Consider the following 13586-nt stretch of genomic DNA (forward strand, 5'->3'; position numbering starts at 1 on the left):
TAGCTAGGTAACCTAAACTAAACCCATATTTTCCTACTAGCATTTTCAGTAAACTGATTCTGCCTGAAATGACAAATCAGCATCGTGTCAATTTATTTGTTTATTTATTTATGCCGAATATGATCAATATTGATTTCAATATATTGCATGGTGCAATACTACTCCTATATTCATTCATTCGTTAGCACACAAGATATTGGCATGACAATACAAACATTGCTAGCTAACAAGAATAAGAGATGACCGCAACTAGTTGTAGTAAGTTAGTAACTTAATTTTATCGTAGTATGTCTATATCGTATACGTGGTATATGCACGTACTGAAAGTTTGTTATTGCTGTTTGGATCGGTGAAATAATGATCGGTGTAGCGCTAATACCGGCCGGCCGCCTGTGTGATTCTAGCTAGAACAGAAATTTGACCAATGATATTTTTATCCGGCGCTAGCTGGTGCGTGAGTGCGTGTGGGATAGAATAGTTATACGACACCACTATCACTATAAGTATATGTCGTCCATCCTAGCTACTACAGTTTACTAGCTAGCTAGCAGTACCCGTATATTCTTCATGCATGCATGCACGCTCACTTGTTTTGCTTATTAAAAATACCGTATGTACGGACCGTCGGGTTGTGTTGGGGCTACACATGTAGTATTTAACCAATCTAGTTAATGATACGCGTACGTGGGCTTAACCCAACCGATTGAATGGGGACAACGTACCCGGCCGGCACCAATCCCAAACCAGTCCACCGAAGTAGTTCACCCCGTACAGCACCAATCCACTAATCACTCGATCTCGATCGATCTGGAATTGGAAACCATATAAATATTGCGGTTTGAAACCAAAGGAGTGCTTTTCGAAAAGCTTTTTTGATTTTTGCGTGAGTTATAAATAAAGCAAAGCAAAGCAAAGGCTACGATTAAAAGAACTAATCCACCTGGTTCAGTTAACAATGCCGTACGTCTCATATGCGGTGAGGACCTTGGTATTAAGAAATACCATCTGGTCCAGTGGCCTGCACGCCAAAAGAATGTTGGGTATGGGGGGTGAAAGACCTAGGTCGTGTGAATATTGCTTTGTTGTGTAAGTGGATAAGGAAGCTTAAACCACTTATGGTTTATGGAAGAATTAAGCTATTAAGAAATAAATATATGAAAGAGAAAACAATGTCCGGGGTTGAAATTATTCAAGGGGGTTTCTGGTTTTGTCGTGGACTTCTTACAGTTCAAGATGTGTTCTACTCCTTTTTGTGATCGCAAGATTGGAGGTGGCAAAAAAAATTGTTTTTGGGAGGACTCGTGGCTGGGAAATAAACCTCTTACAACTAGATTTAATCAGTTATATCAGAAATGCGATGTGAGAGAAGTCACTGTGCATGCTGGATCTCTAGAATGCAATGCTTACACTTTAGGAGAATCTTGTCAGGTGATACCTTGCTGATGTGGGAAAGATTGAAACGGGAGTGTAGATCTGTTAGGTTAAATAATGAAAATGATACTTTGATTTGGAAGGTGGATCAAAAAGGCTTCTCCGTTGCCGACTCAGTCTTCCGGAGGTGCTTATAGGGGTAAGGTATGCGTGTGTGCATTCATAGGGATGAGTGTATGCGCGTGTATGTGAGCGTCTGTGTTTGTACCTACACTAAATCCATATTTTCCTACTAGCATTTTCAGTAAACCGATTCTGCCTGAAATGACAAATCAGCATCGTGTAAAACAAATTTATTTGTTTATTTATTTATGCCGAATATGATCAATATTGATTTCAATATATTGCATGGTGCAGTACTAGGAGTACTCCGTATATCCTTCAAGCATGCATGGATGCACACTCACTTGTTTTGCTTAGTACGTAGTACAGTGAAAACGAAACAAACCATACTGATAAATTAATGTCTGCGCGCGGGCTGTGTTCATTACTAGTAGTACTACTACTAGGGCGATCGATGTTGGCTTGATTTATTCTTTTTGGTGTGGGGTCCTGTACGGAGTATAAGTCGTGGTATTCTCTAAGGCAAGTTCTCGGGATGGAAAGGGGTAGAGTTAGGAAGGTACTGCTTGCTTGTTACGCTCCCTCTCTCTAGCTCTCCCTCTCTCTAGGCACTTATATTTCTCTCTCTCTGTGCACTTATACATCATTGACACACACACTTGCTCGTTCCCTCTTCCATTCGGTCTAGCTACACTGACAAAAAGCAGAGCAAAGATTCCAGACCCATCAACCGAGGTGCATGTTCATAGCATATGCATGTGGAAACAACAAACCACTTTGAACTATGTGGAGTATATAGATGTGCCCGCGCGGAGTATTCAATACTCAAGGATGAGGAGTGCTTTCCGAAAACTTCTTTGTTTTTTTTTTGCATTAAAGCAAAGCAAAGGCTGTGATTAAAAGAACTAATCCACCTAGTTTCATTAACAATGGTCACTGCGCATCCCATTGCCGTTGCCGGCCGCCGGACGCGGAGGAGTTGAACTCAACGCGGCAACGAGTAACCAGTTTTGGGTTCTCCTGTGTGTGTTCCTGGTTCATAACTACCTAGACCTAGCTCACCGAGACACATATCTAGGATCTCATGCTTTGCTGATTGCTTAATGTTGTCATGTATTTGGCGGCACATGCCCTAGCTAGTTCGCATGACCCGATCGGCCTCACCGGCCCAGGCGAGATGACGTAGTTGGAGCAACGAGAAGGAGATGCGCGCGGCTACCATAGATGCTAGCTAATCTCTTCTTTAGTTTTCCTCATCTCCTCCGGTAATTAACACTAATGGTTATGTTGTGACTTAATTTGCCAGCCTATACCTACGTGGGGACGTCGTGGGTAGTTGACTAGTTGCGCGCGGTTGGGCTGCCGCGCGCGTGGATACGCTAATGAAAGCATGGTGATAAGCTCTTGCTTTCCTTTTGAAAATTAGCGCAGCATACTTTCCTAAAGCACTCCTTTCAAGGATATATTCAAGAAACCACTTCGAGTACTACTATTCTACGAAACCCGAGCCAAGCCTCCTTTTCGCTTCGATCGTGCGTGCAAGCCTCATGGATAGCTTTGGTGAGACAACGATGGCAACTCCGTGACCGTGGTGGTGCAGTCTGGTGGGCGTCGAGTTTGGTGGTGTCGAGGGTTTGGCCATGCGGGGCTCCTGAGCATTGGAGCGTCTTGGAGATGGAGGCGTGGTGCCAAGCATCAATAGCGCTACGTAGTCTTGTACATCGCATGTACATATATTGTGTCCCCCTTATATACCCACATGCAAGCATCTAATATGTTGTGTGATATGTAAATCATGCCCAAGTTTGGGAGCATGGGGACACCTGGCACGGAACGAATCTTGGTCTTCATGTGCACATACTTGGTCTAGTCAAGGACGGACCCAGCCAAATTATTTAGTGTGGGGAAATCTTCTGTACCAAACAAAGTAGGGTACTAGTATTTTTATCCGTTAAAGATGATGCGGGGAGGCAAGCGGCAAGCCTAATGCAATTAATTATAGTTACTACTAGACAAGATGATGTAATCATGCGGTCGAAGCGCTGTGCGCCTTTTGCGCATCCCGCAGCACAGACATGATCCCGAGGTGCCCTGACGAGATGGAGCTCACGTTTGAAGTCAGAAATTGTACTCATGATTTCTTTGATTCCCAACCAGCTGGGCAAAGAGCGGGCCATCTTCTCGGTTACTAGAGTTTACGGCGTATAGATGCGCTTAAAAGTCGGGGAAAGCTGGTGATGGTGGCAGTGGCATCGACCCCCGCCACTCTTTTGCAACTCCGATCCGTTGCCTCTCGCCGCACCACCGCCACTCCACGGAAATCCCTCTCCAAGGAAATCCTCATGCACGTCCTTAGGATGGGACATGATGCCGATGTGTGGAAGGCAGAAGAGGAGATGTTCGTCTCACAGACCGTGTCCAAGGTCATGAACCTCAGGATTGCATTGGCGAACACAAAGAAGAATAATCTCTCAATCTCGGCGTTCTTCACCAAGATGCAAGGTTTTGCAGATGAGATGGCGGCCGCTGGATGATGATGAACTTGTTTCGTTTCTTCTAGCCGGACTTGGAAGTCGCTATGACTCACTGGTTGTTGCGTTTGGGATTGTCAAGACGTCTATTACGGTTGCTGATGAATTATACTCTCAAATTCAGAGGAGATGCTCGCCTCCAGCAATGATGGAGGTTTTGAGTCCTCAGCTAATGCCGCAGCAAGGATGCTGAATCGCGGCAGTGGTGACTTGCTGCGGAATCGCTGCGGTGGTGGTCGCTACCGTCCGCGCACCTATGGTGGCCGAGAAGATCGGCGGTATGAAAATCGGCGTTATGACGACCGACGTTATGATGCTCGACGTGGTGATAGATGCCAAGATGAGAAGCGCTAAGGTGACCGTTCGCGCTTCAATAACTGGAGTCAAGGGAGCGGTCATGGTGGACAAGCACCTAATGGTGGTGGACATGGACGTGGTCGCCGTCGTACTACCCCATGGGTTGATGACGCTTGTCAAATCTGACATAGAGGGTCACCCCGCCAAAGATTGTTTGAATCTGTTCCATGATAATGATGATGATGATGATGATGATGATGATGATGATGAAGCTCATGCATATGGAATCGACACAAATTGGTACTACATACCACATCACCGGCGAGGTGAATAACCTTTCAGTTTGTGACACTTACCAAGGTCGTGACAAGGTGAACACCGCAAGTGGAGAACGTATGGATATTTTTCATATTGGTAATTCAATAATTCGTAACCATGTTAAGTCATTCTGACTTCGCAATATCTTGCATGTTCCCAATGCCTTAAAAAATCTTTTATCGGTATATCGCTTTGCCCTTGATAATCATGTCTTTCTTAAATTTCACCCATACTTCTTTTTTTATCAAGGATCAAGTTACCAGAAAGATTTTGCATAGAGGATGGTGTGTTGGCGGCCTATATCCACTTATTTCATCCTTGGTCAAGTCACCCCATGAGAAGAATTCTTTTATTTCCTCCAAGCCGTCACAAGCAAGGTGGCATAGTCATCTTGATCATCCTTCGTTTCGAGTAGTTATGAAAATAATTAGCAAAAATAAACTTTCCTTTGTTAGAGATTTTAGTTCCAAGTCTATTTGTGATCCATGTCAACAAGCTAAGAGTCACCAGCTTCCCTATCTGTTTCTACTAGTCTATCTACTTTTCCTCTTCAGATTATATTTTCTGATGTTTGGGTCCTACACCAACTTCGGTTGGACGTCACAACTATTATGTAAGCTTCATTGATGATTATGTAAATTTACATGGATATATCTTCTGAAGGAAAAGTTTGATGTGTTTTCCACGTTTATCAATTTCCAAAAATTAGTCGAACACAAAAGTATGTTAAGTTCAACTCCTTCCAAACACAAGGATTTTCTCATCATGTTTCCTGTCCACATGCCCATCAGCATAATGGTGATGTTGAAAGAAAATATCGTCACGTCGTAGAGGTTGGTCTCTCACTTTTTACTCATGCATCTATGCCGCTAAAATTCTGGGATGAAGCTTTTATTACTGAAGCTGAGTCCGTTTAAAACATAAGCGAAACTCAAATGTATCACCAATTGAAGCCTAGTGAAGTGGTGTGTTGACCTTGTGCTTGTTCCTTGCCGACTAGGGTTCGAACCTTGGGTATAGTATAATAACTAAAGAGAAAAATCAGGAGCAGATTCAGGTTGGTTTAGAGATTATTTGTTGCAATAGGAACTTCTATTACACCGAATAACAAGTCTCAGTTACGTTCAGCATACACAATTCTTTTTTTTTTTTCACACACACAGAATTAGGTTCAGCACAATTCTGGTAAGTTGAACACGCACACACGCACACTAGCACTGGACTCCGCATACCTTAACTCTGCATACCTCCGGCGACAGGCAGTTCTCTAGCAGCAGAGGATACAGCGAAATACCCGGCAAGGACCAGGAAATAAATTGCAGACTAATAGTCAAACCAGGAGTATTTCACTCAGTCACACTTAAATCACAGGAACTAGAAAAATAAAATATATGAAATTATATATATCTCATAAAAAGGCAACAACATGATCCATAGAAACATTAGGAGTTCAGTGCAGATGTTCATGGAATTAACTACTGCCAAATCAATACCATACATTGGTTTTGGCAGTAGATACATTCCAGAAACACTATTGCAGTACATACATTCCACAAACAAAATTTCACACTTCCAGTACAATTTTAACAAATAAAACTGAGGCCTAGAGAAGATGTTGGAGTAATAAATCGGCAGCTTGGCACATGAACACGTGAGCTAGAGCATTATAATTTTTGCATCAAAATCGGATAATTAGATGGGCATGCATCCATAGCTTAACATGTGGAAAGGAGAGATACTGCTTGTAGGTAAACATGAACAAAGTTCAGGAATTTATATTCATGGCTTAACATGTGGAAATTCTTACCAACAGAGATTAAAGCCTAAAACAAAAAAAACCTGGTCATCATCCAATTCTTCTGGTCCCAAAGAAGCATCCAATCTCGGCCCTCCATTTTAGCTCAAGGCACGGCAATGGAGAAATCTGCACTGAAAACGATAGTAGTATGTTTTGGCTCAAGGCAGGTTTTGGTTGTAGTGACCTATGAGCACTGAATAATTGTTTTGGGGTGAAGGCTCAGTCGACTGAGACTTACCTTATGTATCAGTGGAATTACATTAGTGTGTTTCAATACGGATCTAAATAAAGTGCAAACAACAACAGACACGAATCTTCAAACAGAAACAAAATTCAACTGTGGAGCACGTGACTGAGACATAAGCTACGTCTCAGCTAGCTGAAACTTAGCAATTCCGATTGTTTTGACTCAATGTAGAATAATTGTCTACTCAATTAGAAGCATCATTCCCCGTACAACTCACTTCACTGGTGCACCTCGGGTCCGGCAAGATCTGCGCGTCTTCAGGTTCTTCCAGACCGACCGTACTGGTGGTTCCAGGAACAGACGCGTCGTCGTTATCACCGCCGTCGAGGTAAGTGCCCACGACGGAGAGATCAAGATGGTGAAGCACAGGTCAAAGTGTATCAGGTTTCAGGAGCACCTTGGGCACATAACATGGATACTGTGATAGTATATGCATTCGTCCACTGGAATTTTTTTTATATATAACACATATAAGACAAGATCGTCGGCAGCCAGACTGATTACAATTGACGGAAAATTCTTCAGCCACAGTTCATGACTATCTAATGCCCCACTCGCGCCAAGTGCAGCCAGCTCATGTGCTGGTTTGCTACAGACTCTTAGACACGTATTCAAAGCTAAACTGAATAAAGGACGTTGACAACATGAGCATGGAGAAATACAGGTCCCAGCCTCGAAAAATCATCGGAAATGCTTCACGTACGACAACTCGTGGTCCGATCCTTGTACGATGCGTCATCCGGTGATCCGCTGCACTTGATGTCACCGACGGACGGATTGATTTGCTGTGTCATACATGTATCGTATGAACTTTGTCGTGTGTATAGCAGTGCTCAAAAATCATAGGAGTTCGTCTCCATAGCTTGATTAAGAACAAGGCAGTCCGTTGAGAAGACAACTCGGCCGATTCCCAGGTTATTCCCAGGTTTTCAGAAACAGGGATGGCATTGACAAGAGCAAACAATTCAGACTGTAGTGCTTCAGATGCTGCATTTGACACTGGAATTTGACACAACAGCTAGCGCTCCAAGACAACAGTTTAATGTTTGACATTGCGGAGAAGATGACCCCAACCATGGCACGGCAAGGCGTCAATCTTTGGCTGCCGATTCAAAGGATTAACAGAGACAAGCTCAGCGTGGGTCTTTGGAGCAAGCCATGGTTGAGCAATTCCACAGATCATTGAGGAATTCAAGCAATGGGAAATGGCGAGAACAGGTGCACTATCTGACTGACGCGACAAGTTAGGATAGGTGGAGTAGGAGGGAGAGTTTCCTCTGTTGACGCCGCTTGTGCCAATGACATGGTACTTTCGAAAATGAATTGCTCTTTCCTCTACAGTATAATAAAACTAAGGTACACAGTTTGGTGTACTTTTAAAAAAATACAGAGTATATATTGTCCAAAAAGTAGGGAGTATATCATCCTGGAGGAATGCAATTTGTATGACGCTATAACACTAATGTTTATACCTGATACTGATAGTACACTCGGTAGTGCAAGTGACTAAATCATAGTACATCTCAAAACCTCTCCCAGTTACAACTGCTACTTGGAAAGTAACTTATTTCTCAGCATCTAAAACTAGGCTTTAAAGCACAGAAAAAACAGAGAACTTTTTTGGTACAGAACAATCCGCAACGCACAGTATCTCAGCAAGGAGCTCCAATCCGATCCACTGTTCCAATGTCACTACACCAGGAAGTCCCTGGGGTCCGCCACATATCCGGTCAAGGCTGATGCGGCGGCGGTGAAGGGGGAGGCCAGGTAGATCTGCCCTTCCTTGTGTCCCATCCTGCCTGGGAAGTTCCTGTTCGTCGTCGACACGCAGACCTGCATCCCAAGACATAACTTCCAAATCACTAAAACCACTTTGTCTAAATACATGTATATAACTTGATATTGCCAAAACCACTCTGCGTCAACAAAACAGAATTGCAAAACACTTGATATTTCTCTTCAACACACCAAGGACTTCTCCCTGAATACATAAAAGTTGCTAGACGACGTTTGCAGTTTCAGCTTTTATGACATCTCACAGAATAGAACGTGTAGTAGTAGTCCCCTCTAAGGAAGGGATACAAATTTATAATGGAGTTCTCTTGTTTATTAGTTCAAGACATAATTTTTCACTAAACAGCACTAGAACAGTAAGAACAGCATATGCCTAACAACAGTAAGAATAACAACCTAGAGCAAACTGGCTGCCTTGACGAGAAATTCCATACCTAGAATCAGACTAAGAGAGAAGCCACACGGCCAGTTAATTGAAATTAAGTCAGTTCAAGAGCTGTTGTTACTTAGGGCGATATAAATTTGGTTGGTACTCATGATCGAATATCTAGTCCTTCGGGAATGAGGATGCTTAACACTTCTGTAAACACAAAATCACTGACCTCCCTTCTATGTTCATGTATGTCCAATACACAGAAAAAGAGTTGGATATGTTCATAAGATACTTGCCGTAGGTTCATTCATGCGAGCATATGTATCGCGAGGACCACCCAAGCATGCACCACAGTTAGGGCTAGCTGGTGTATCACAACCAGCCTCTTCAAATATCTGGAGGCAAGTTTTGCCACCAGATCCTGGAACGGTGATGCCGGTGAGGCCATATACATCCATCCATACCTAAAGGATAAAACATTTCATTTCAGTAAACACAAACGGCAAGATGACTGTATCAGTATTTCTTTTTGGTTGCAAATCATCACCTTTTGTGTTGCAGGAACGAGAAAAGTGGGAACCTTAACCTTTCCGCCCTGTATTAAGATAAACAATTGCTAGTAAGTTAGATAATCATGGACTTTCAAGTAGTACACTATTACTGAAATGTGTCAGACAAGCACATTTAAGTTTATGCACACAGAAAAATTACTCCCTCCGATCCATATTATTTGCCACTAAAGTGGATGTATCTACAATTAAAATGTGTCTAGATACATCTATATTAGTGTCAAGTAATATGAATCGGAGGGAGTACAAAAATTGGATTGCCAAGGTGCTCCAGCAAATAATAAATTAGTGACGGCAATGTTTTGTATGTCACTTAGTCACATGGGTCATTCATTTTGGATGTCCTTCAGTCACATTAGTCATGTTTTCTTTTCTCCACAAAGTAACCCCACCCTCTACAAATAATGTTGCTGATAGCTCAAACATATCAAGCTGCAAGCAAAGCATGAACTTATATTGACTAGACCATATCTCCAAAGCATGCCAATCCTCTCCCAGCTTCACAGCTTTCCATAATATACATGTGCCAATCTGAACCACTGTTTTTCTTTCAGCATTAATGAGGACCATGTTATGCTCTTACCCTCAGAACCTAAAACCCTAGAAAGCCGATAACCCAACAAACTGCCCAATTAATACTAACACTGCGTCGAAGCCAACTTCAAGTACATCCCATCCCCAAGTTACCAACCTTTGGAAGTAGGCCTAGTTACAGTCAATAAAAGGAACTGACAGAAACATTTGAAGTACACAACCATTGACATGATTGTACCCTACAGGTTTAAATACATAGCAGGTATACCACCACACACAATAAACAAAATGATGATGACTTCACCATGCTGCTAAAACATAGGTTTGAAGCTACTTACTGAAGCTAAGAACACTTTCGCAGCAGCAAGGAAATCCTCAGTCTTACCACCAGTGCAAGAACCAATATAAACTCGGTCAATCTTGACATCTTTGCATTCTCTTGCTAGAGCACGGTTGTCAGGCGAGTGTGGCTACAGGTTCATAGAGATTACAGCTTAATTTTTTTATTGGATAATAATATCAACAAAACAAATATAGACTGTAAAAGAATAAAAAACCTTGGCAACTACTGGCTCCAATTTAGATACATCAATCCGGTAGTCACTAACAAATCTGAAAGCAAAATCAGACAAATATAAAGAAAGGAAATCAGCAGCATGCGGATATGCCATATCACAATTCATATAATAACACAAATAATAGAAGAGGGAAATCTCTAAACAAAAACATTACATTTTTTTAAATATGAATAGTCAACTTTAATAACACAAATAGCTATCAGAAAACATGCATCACAGTTTACCCACAGATGTGTTTTGTGTCTATGTACCATACAGGATGCGTAGCAAATAATTGTATGGCTATTGAGTAAGTCCTATCTATAAGTAGCTAACTGATACCAAGCAGGCTCTACATTATTGGGATTAGATGAAGGCAACAAAGAGAACCGGTTATTTCAAATAAACCAAACTGTACAGTTTTTTTAGGGGAAACCAAACCGTTCTGTTTTATTCATCTACTCACTGTTGCAAGCTTTTGAAACCCTATTAGAGCTATTACAATTAGCCAAGTCAGCTCCGACCCCTTCAGGTCAGAAAATGCTAAAAACACACCCAAACTAATTTTTTTCCACATATATTGAAAAAACTAGCTGAATAACTAGAAATCCTAGAATACATCGTTTATACAATAAGTTCAAACTCAGCTAATAAGCAGTAATCATCTTACCTTGCATGGCAAACTTTTATAAACTGAATTGTGTAGGCTGATGCATTATATACATAGCATGATCTAAAGGATAAGGACAGCAGGGAAAGACTATAATCACCTGGCCTGAGCATCACTGTAAACAGGTTCATATTCGACAGATGTCTTGCCCTGCAATGTACAAGGATGACAGACATGATCATACAATCACCATGATGTCAAAACATTGATACCTACTCACTGTAAATTGCTTTGCTCACTTGTTATCTCAAAAAAGTTACAGAAATCTTGCTTTGAAAAAGAGTATAGTACTACAGTTCTACCATTGGCATTCAGATGTTAGTTGTATACCTCAAGGTACTTAAATGTAGTTGCATCAGCAGGCACGACACCATTCTTTCCACCAGCTTCAATAACCATGTTGCAGAGTGTCATTCGCTCTTCCATCTAGCAGTGTGAACAAATAAGCTCAATTTTTACATTATATGACAGCTCATTAATCAGTATGAACTTGGAACATACAGTTAGACTTTCTACTGTTGATCCAACAAACTCCATTGATTTGTATGTTGCACCAGATACAGATATCTCGCCAATAATCTGCAAACAAATATCACAAAGGATGAAACATCTGAGTTGCAATGAGAAAATCCTGACGAAAAGAGATACTTTAATATAACCAAGATTATTTTGTAGGCTTACTTGTAAAATCAGATCCTTCGCAAGTAAAAACGGTGGCATTTCTCCGTCTAACACAAACCTGATAGTTGGAGGCACCTGAATATAAGATTAAAAACAAGTCAAACAACCATTTCTTTTTTTCCATAGGCAACACAGTGTATCCGTGTTATAACAGATAAAAGTGCATCCAGGATATTACAAATAGATAGCATGTTTAAAAGCCATTGTTTATGATATGAAAAATATATAGAATGCGAGAAGCACAAAGTAAAAAAATGGAAGCATATTTTTTTAAAAGTAAAAAAACTTGGAACGGTACTAACTGAATGTTAAACCCAGGGTATCTGTAGCCTTATTTTTGGATGAAGCATATTTTGGATGGACCAGCCTATAATTTATAACACAGAGAGCTTTCAGCTACTTCTGTCAGCTATCAATCTTGAGTTTTCATATTTGTGCATAATGCTTGATTGCTAAGGTCTGATCGAAACAACATTAAGTATCCCCTACACATCAATGAGAATATGAGATTTAAAACCAAGTTTTGGTTCACACATGTACTAAGAAAAATATGTATTTGTCCTTTATCATTCATTAAAACTATGTTTAAATTATATCCGGGTGTACGGAAACTTGTTTGCGTACCTTGAGAAGAGCCTTCCCAGTTCCCATGACAAATCCTGCATCAGTGTTTCCAATCCCAGTTGCAAATTGGCCAAAGGCTCCAGCATTGCATGTATGGGAATCAGTACCAAGGAGAACCTATATATATACAACAACTGGAGCAGGTTAATCCTGCATGTAAAACCACAAGCTTCCATTGCTCAGTGCAGTGAGTAAAATACCTCGCCTGGTCTGCAGTGACCTTCTTGGGCAAGCGCAATGTGGCAAACACCTTTGTAGTCTGGATTTGCCTACAACAGAAGTGTAAAGCCTTTCTAAATCTTATTTTTATTTGAAAGGAGCTCTGAAAAGGGTCTCATATTGAACAAACAAGCGATATAATGAGTAAGGCATACTCTGAAGTCGCTGAGGTCCTTGATGTCGTAAAAGTACTTAATCTTCTGCTCGGCGCAGAAGTCCCTGAGGATGTCGACATTCCGGTTGGCCCGCTCGTCGCTGGTGAAGATGTAGTGGTCGGGGATGATGACGACCTTCTCGCGGTCCCACACCTTGGCGTCCTCCCCGAACTCCTGCTTGAAGATCCCGATGGTGCCGGGGCCGCAGACGTCGTGCGTCATGAGCACGTCGACGTCCACCCAGACGTTCTCGCCGGGCTCGAGGCTGGCGCGCTCCGACGCCCGCGCCAGGATCTTCTCCGTGGTCGTCATCGGGGTCCTCACGGAGCCGGTGGCCGCGGGCGCGCGCGGCGCCTGGGCGGGCGTGGCGACCGCGCGGACGCAGCCGCCCCGCGCGCGGCGGTTCCTGGAGCTCGCCCGCTGCTGCGTCGGCGCCGCCGCGGCGAGCTCGTGCTGCAACAGGGGAGGGTGGAGACGGCGGGGTTAGTAGAGTGAGGAGCTTGAGAGGGGAGGGGAGGGGAGAGGAGGGAACCTTGTGGGTGGCGAAGGCGGCGGAGGCCTTGGCGGCGGCGGAGATGGAGGCCATGGCGGCGCGCGCGGTCGAGCACCTTGAGGTCAATAGAGGGATTTGGGGGTGCGGCCGTGGCGAGCACAAGGCGGGCGTGTGGGCAAGGGGGGACACGAGCCAAAGGTCATATAGGGTGTGTGTGGGAGGTTACGTGTGC

The 13586-nt window shown here is 42.8% G+C and overlaps 1 protein-coding gene across 1 annotated transcript; it reads right to left on the reverse strand.

The window, feature by feature from the left end:
* Positions 1 to 8139: 8139 nt before the first annotated feature.
* Positions 8140 to 13188, reverse strand: LOC124691676 (3-isopropylmalate dehydratase large subunit, chloroplastic-like). The gene is made up of 12 exons (XM_047224952.1): positions 12862 to 13188; positions 12688 to 12756; positions 12488 to 12604; positions 11864 to 11938; positions 11684 to 11761; positions 11513 to 11608; positions 11283 to 11332; positions 10513 to 10567; positions 10294 to 10425; positions 9400 to 9447; positions 9149 to 9316; positions 8140 to 8518 (listed from the first exon to the last, which is right to left on the reverse strand). The coding sequence occupies exons 1-12, from the start codon at positions 13171 to 13173 to the stop codon at positions 8378 to 8380; spliced, it is 1341 nt and encodes a 446-aa protein (XP_047080908.1). The 5' UTR covers positions 13174 to 13188; the 3' UTR covers positions 8140 to 8377.
* Between the last annotated feature and the right edge of the window lie 398 nt (positions 13189 to 13586).

This window comes from Lolium rigidum, chromosome 2, assembly GCF_022539505.1.
Source record: "Lolium rigidum isolate FL_2022 chromosome 2, APGP_CSIRO_Lrig_0.1, whole genome shotgun sequence".
In the NCBI taxonomy this organism is placed as follows: Eukaryota; Viridiplantae; Streptophyta; class Magnoliopsida; order Poales; family Poaceae; genus Lolium; species Lolium rigidum.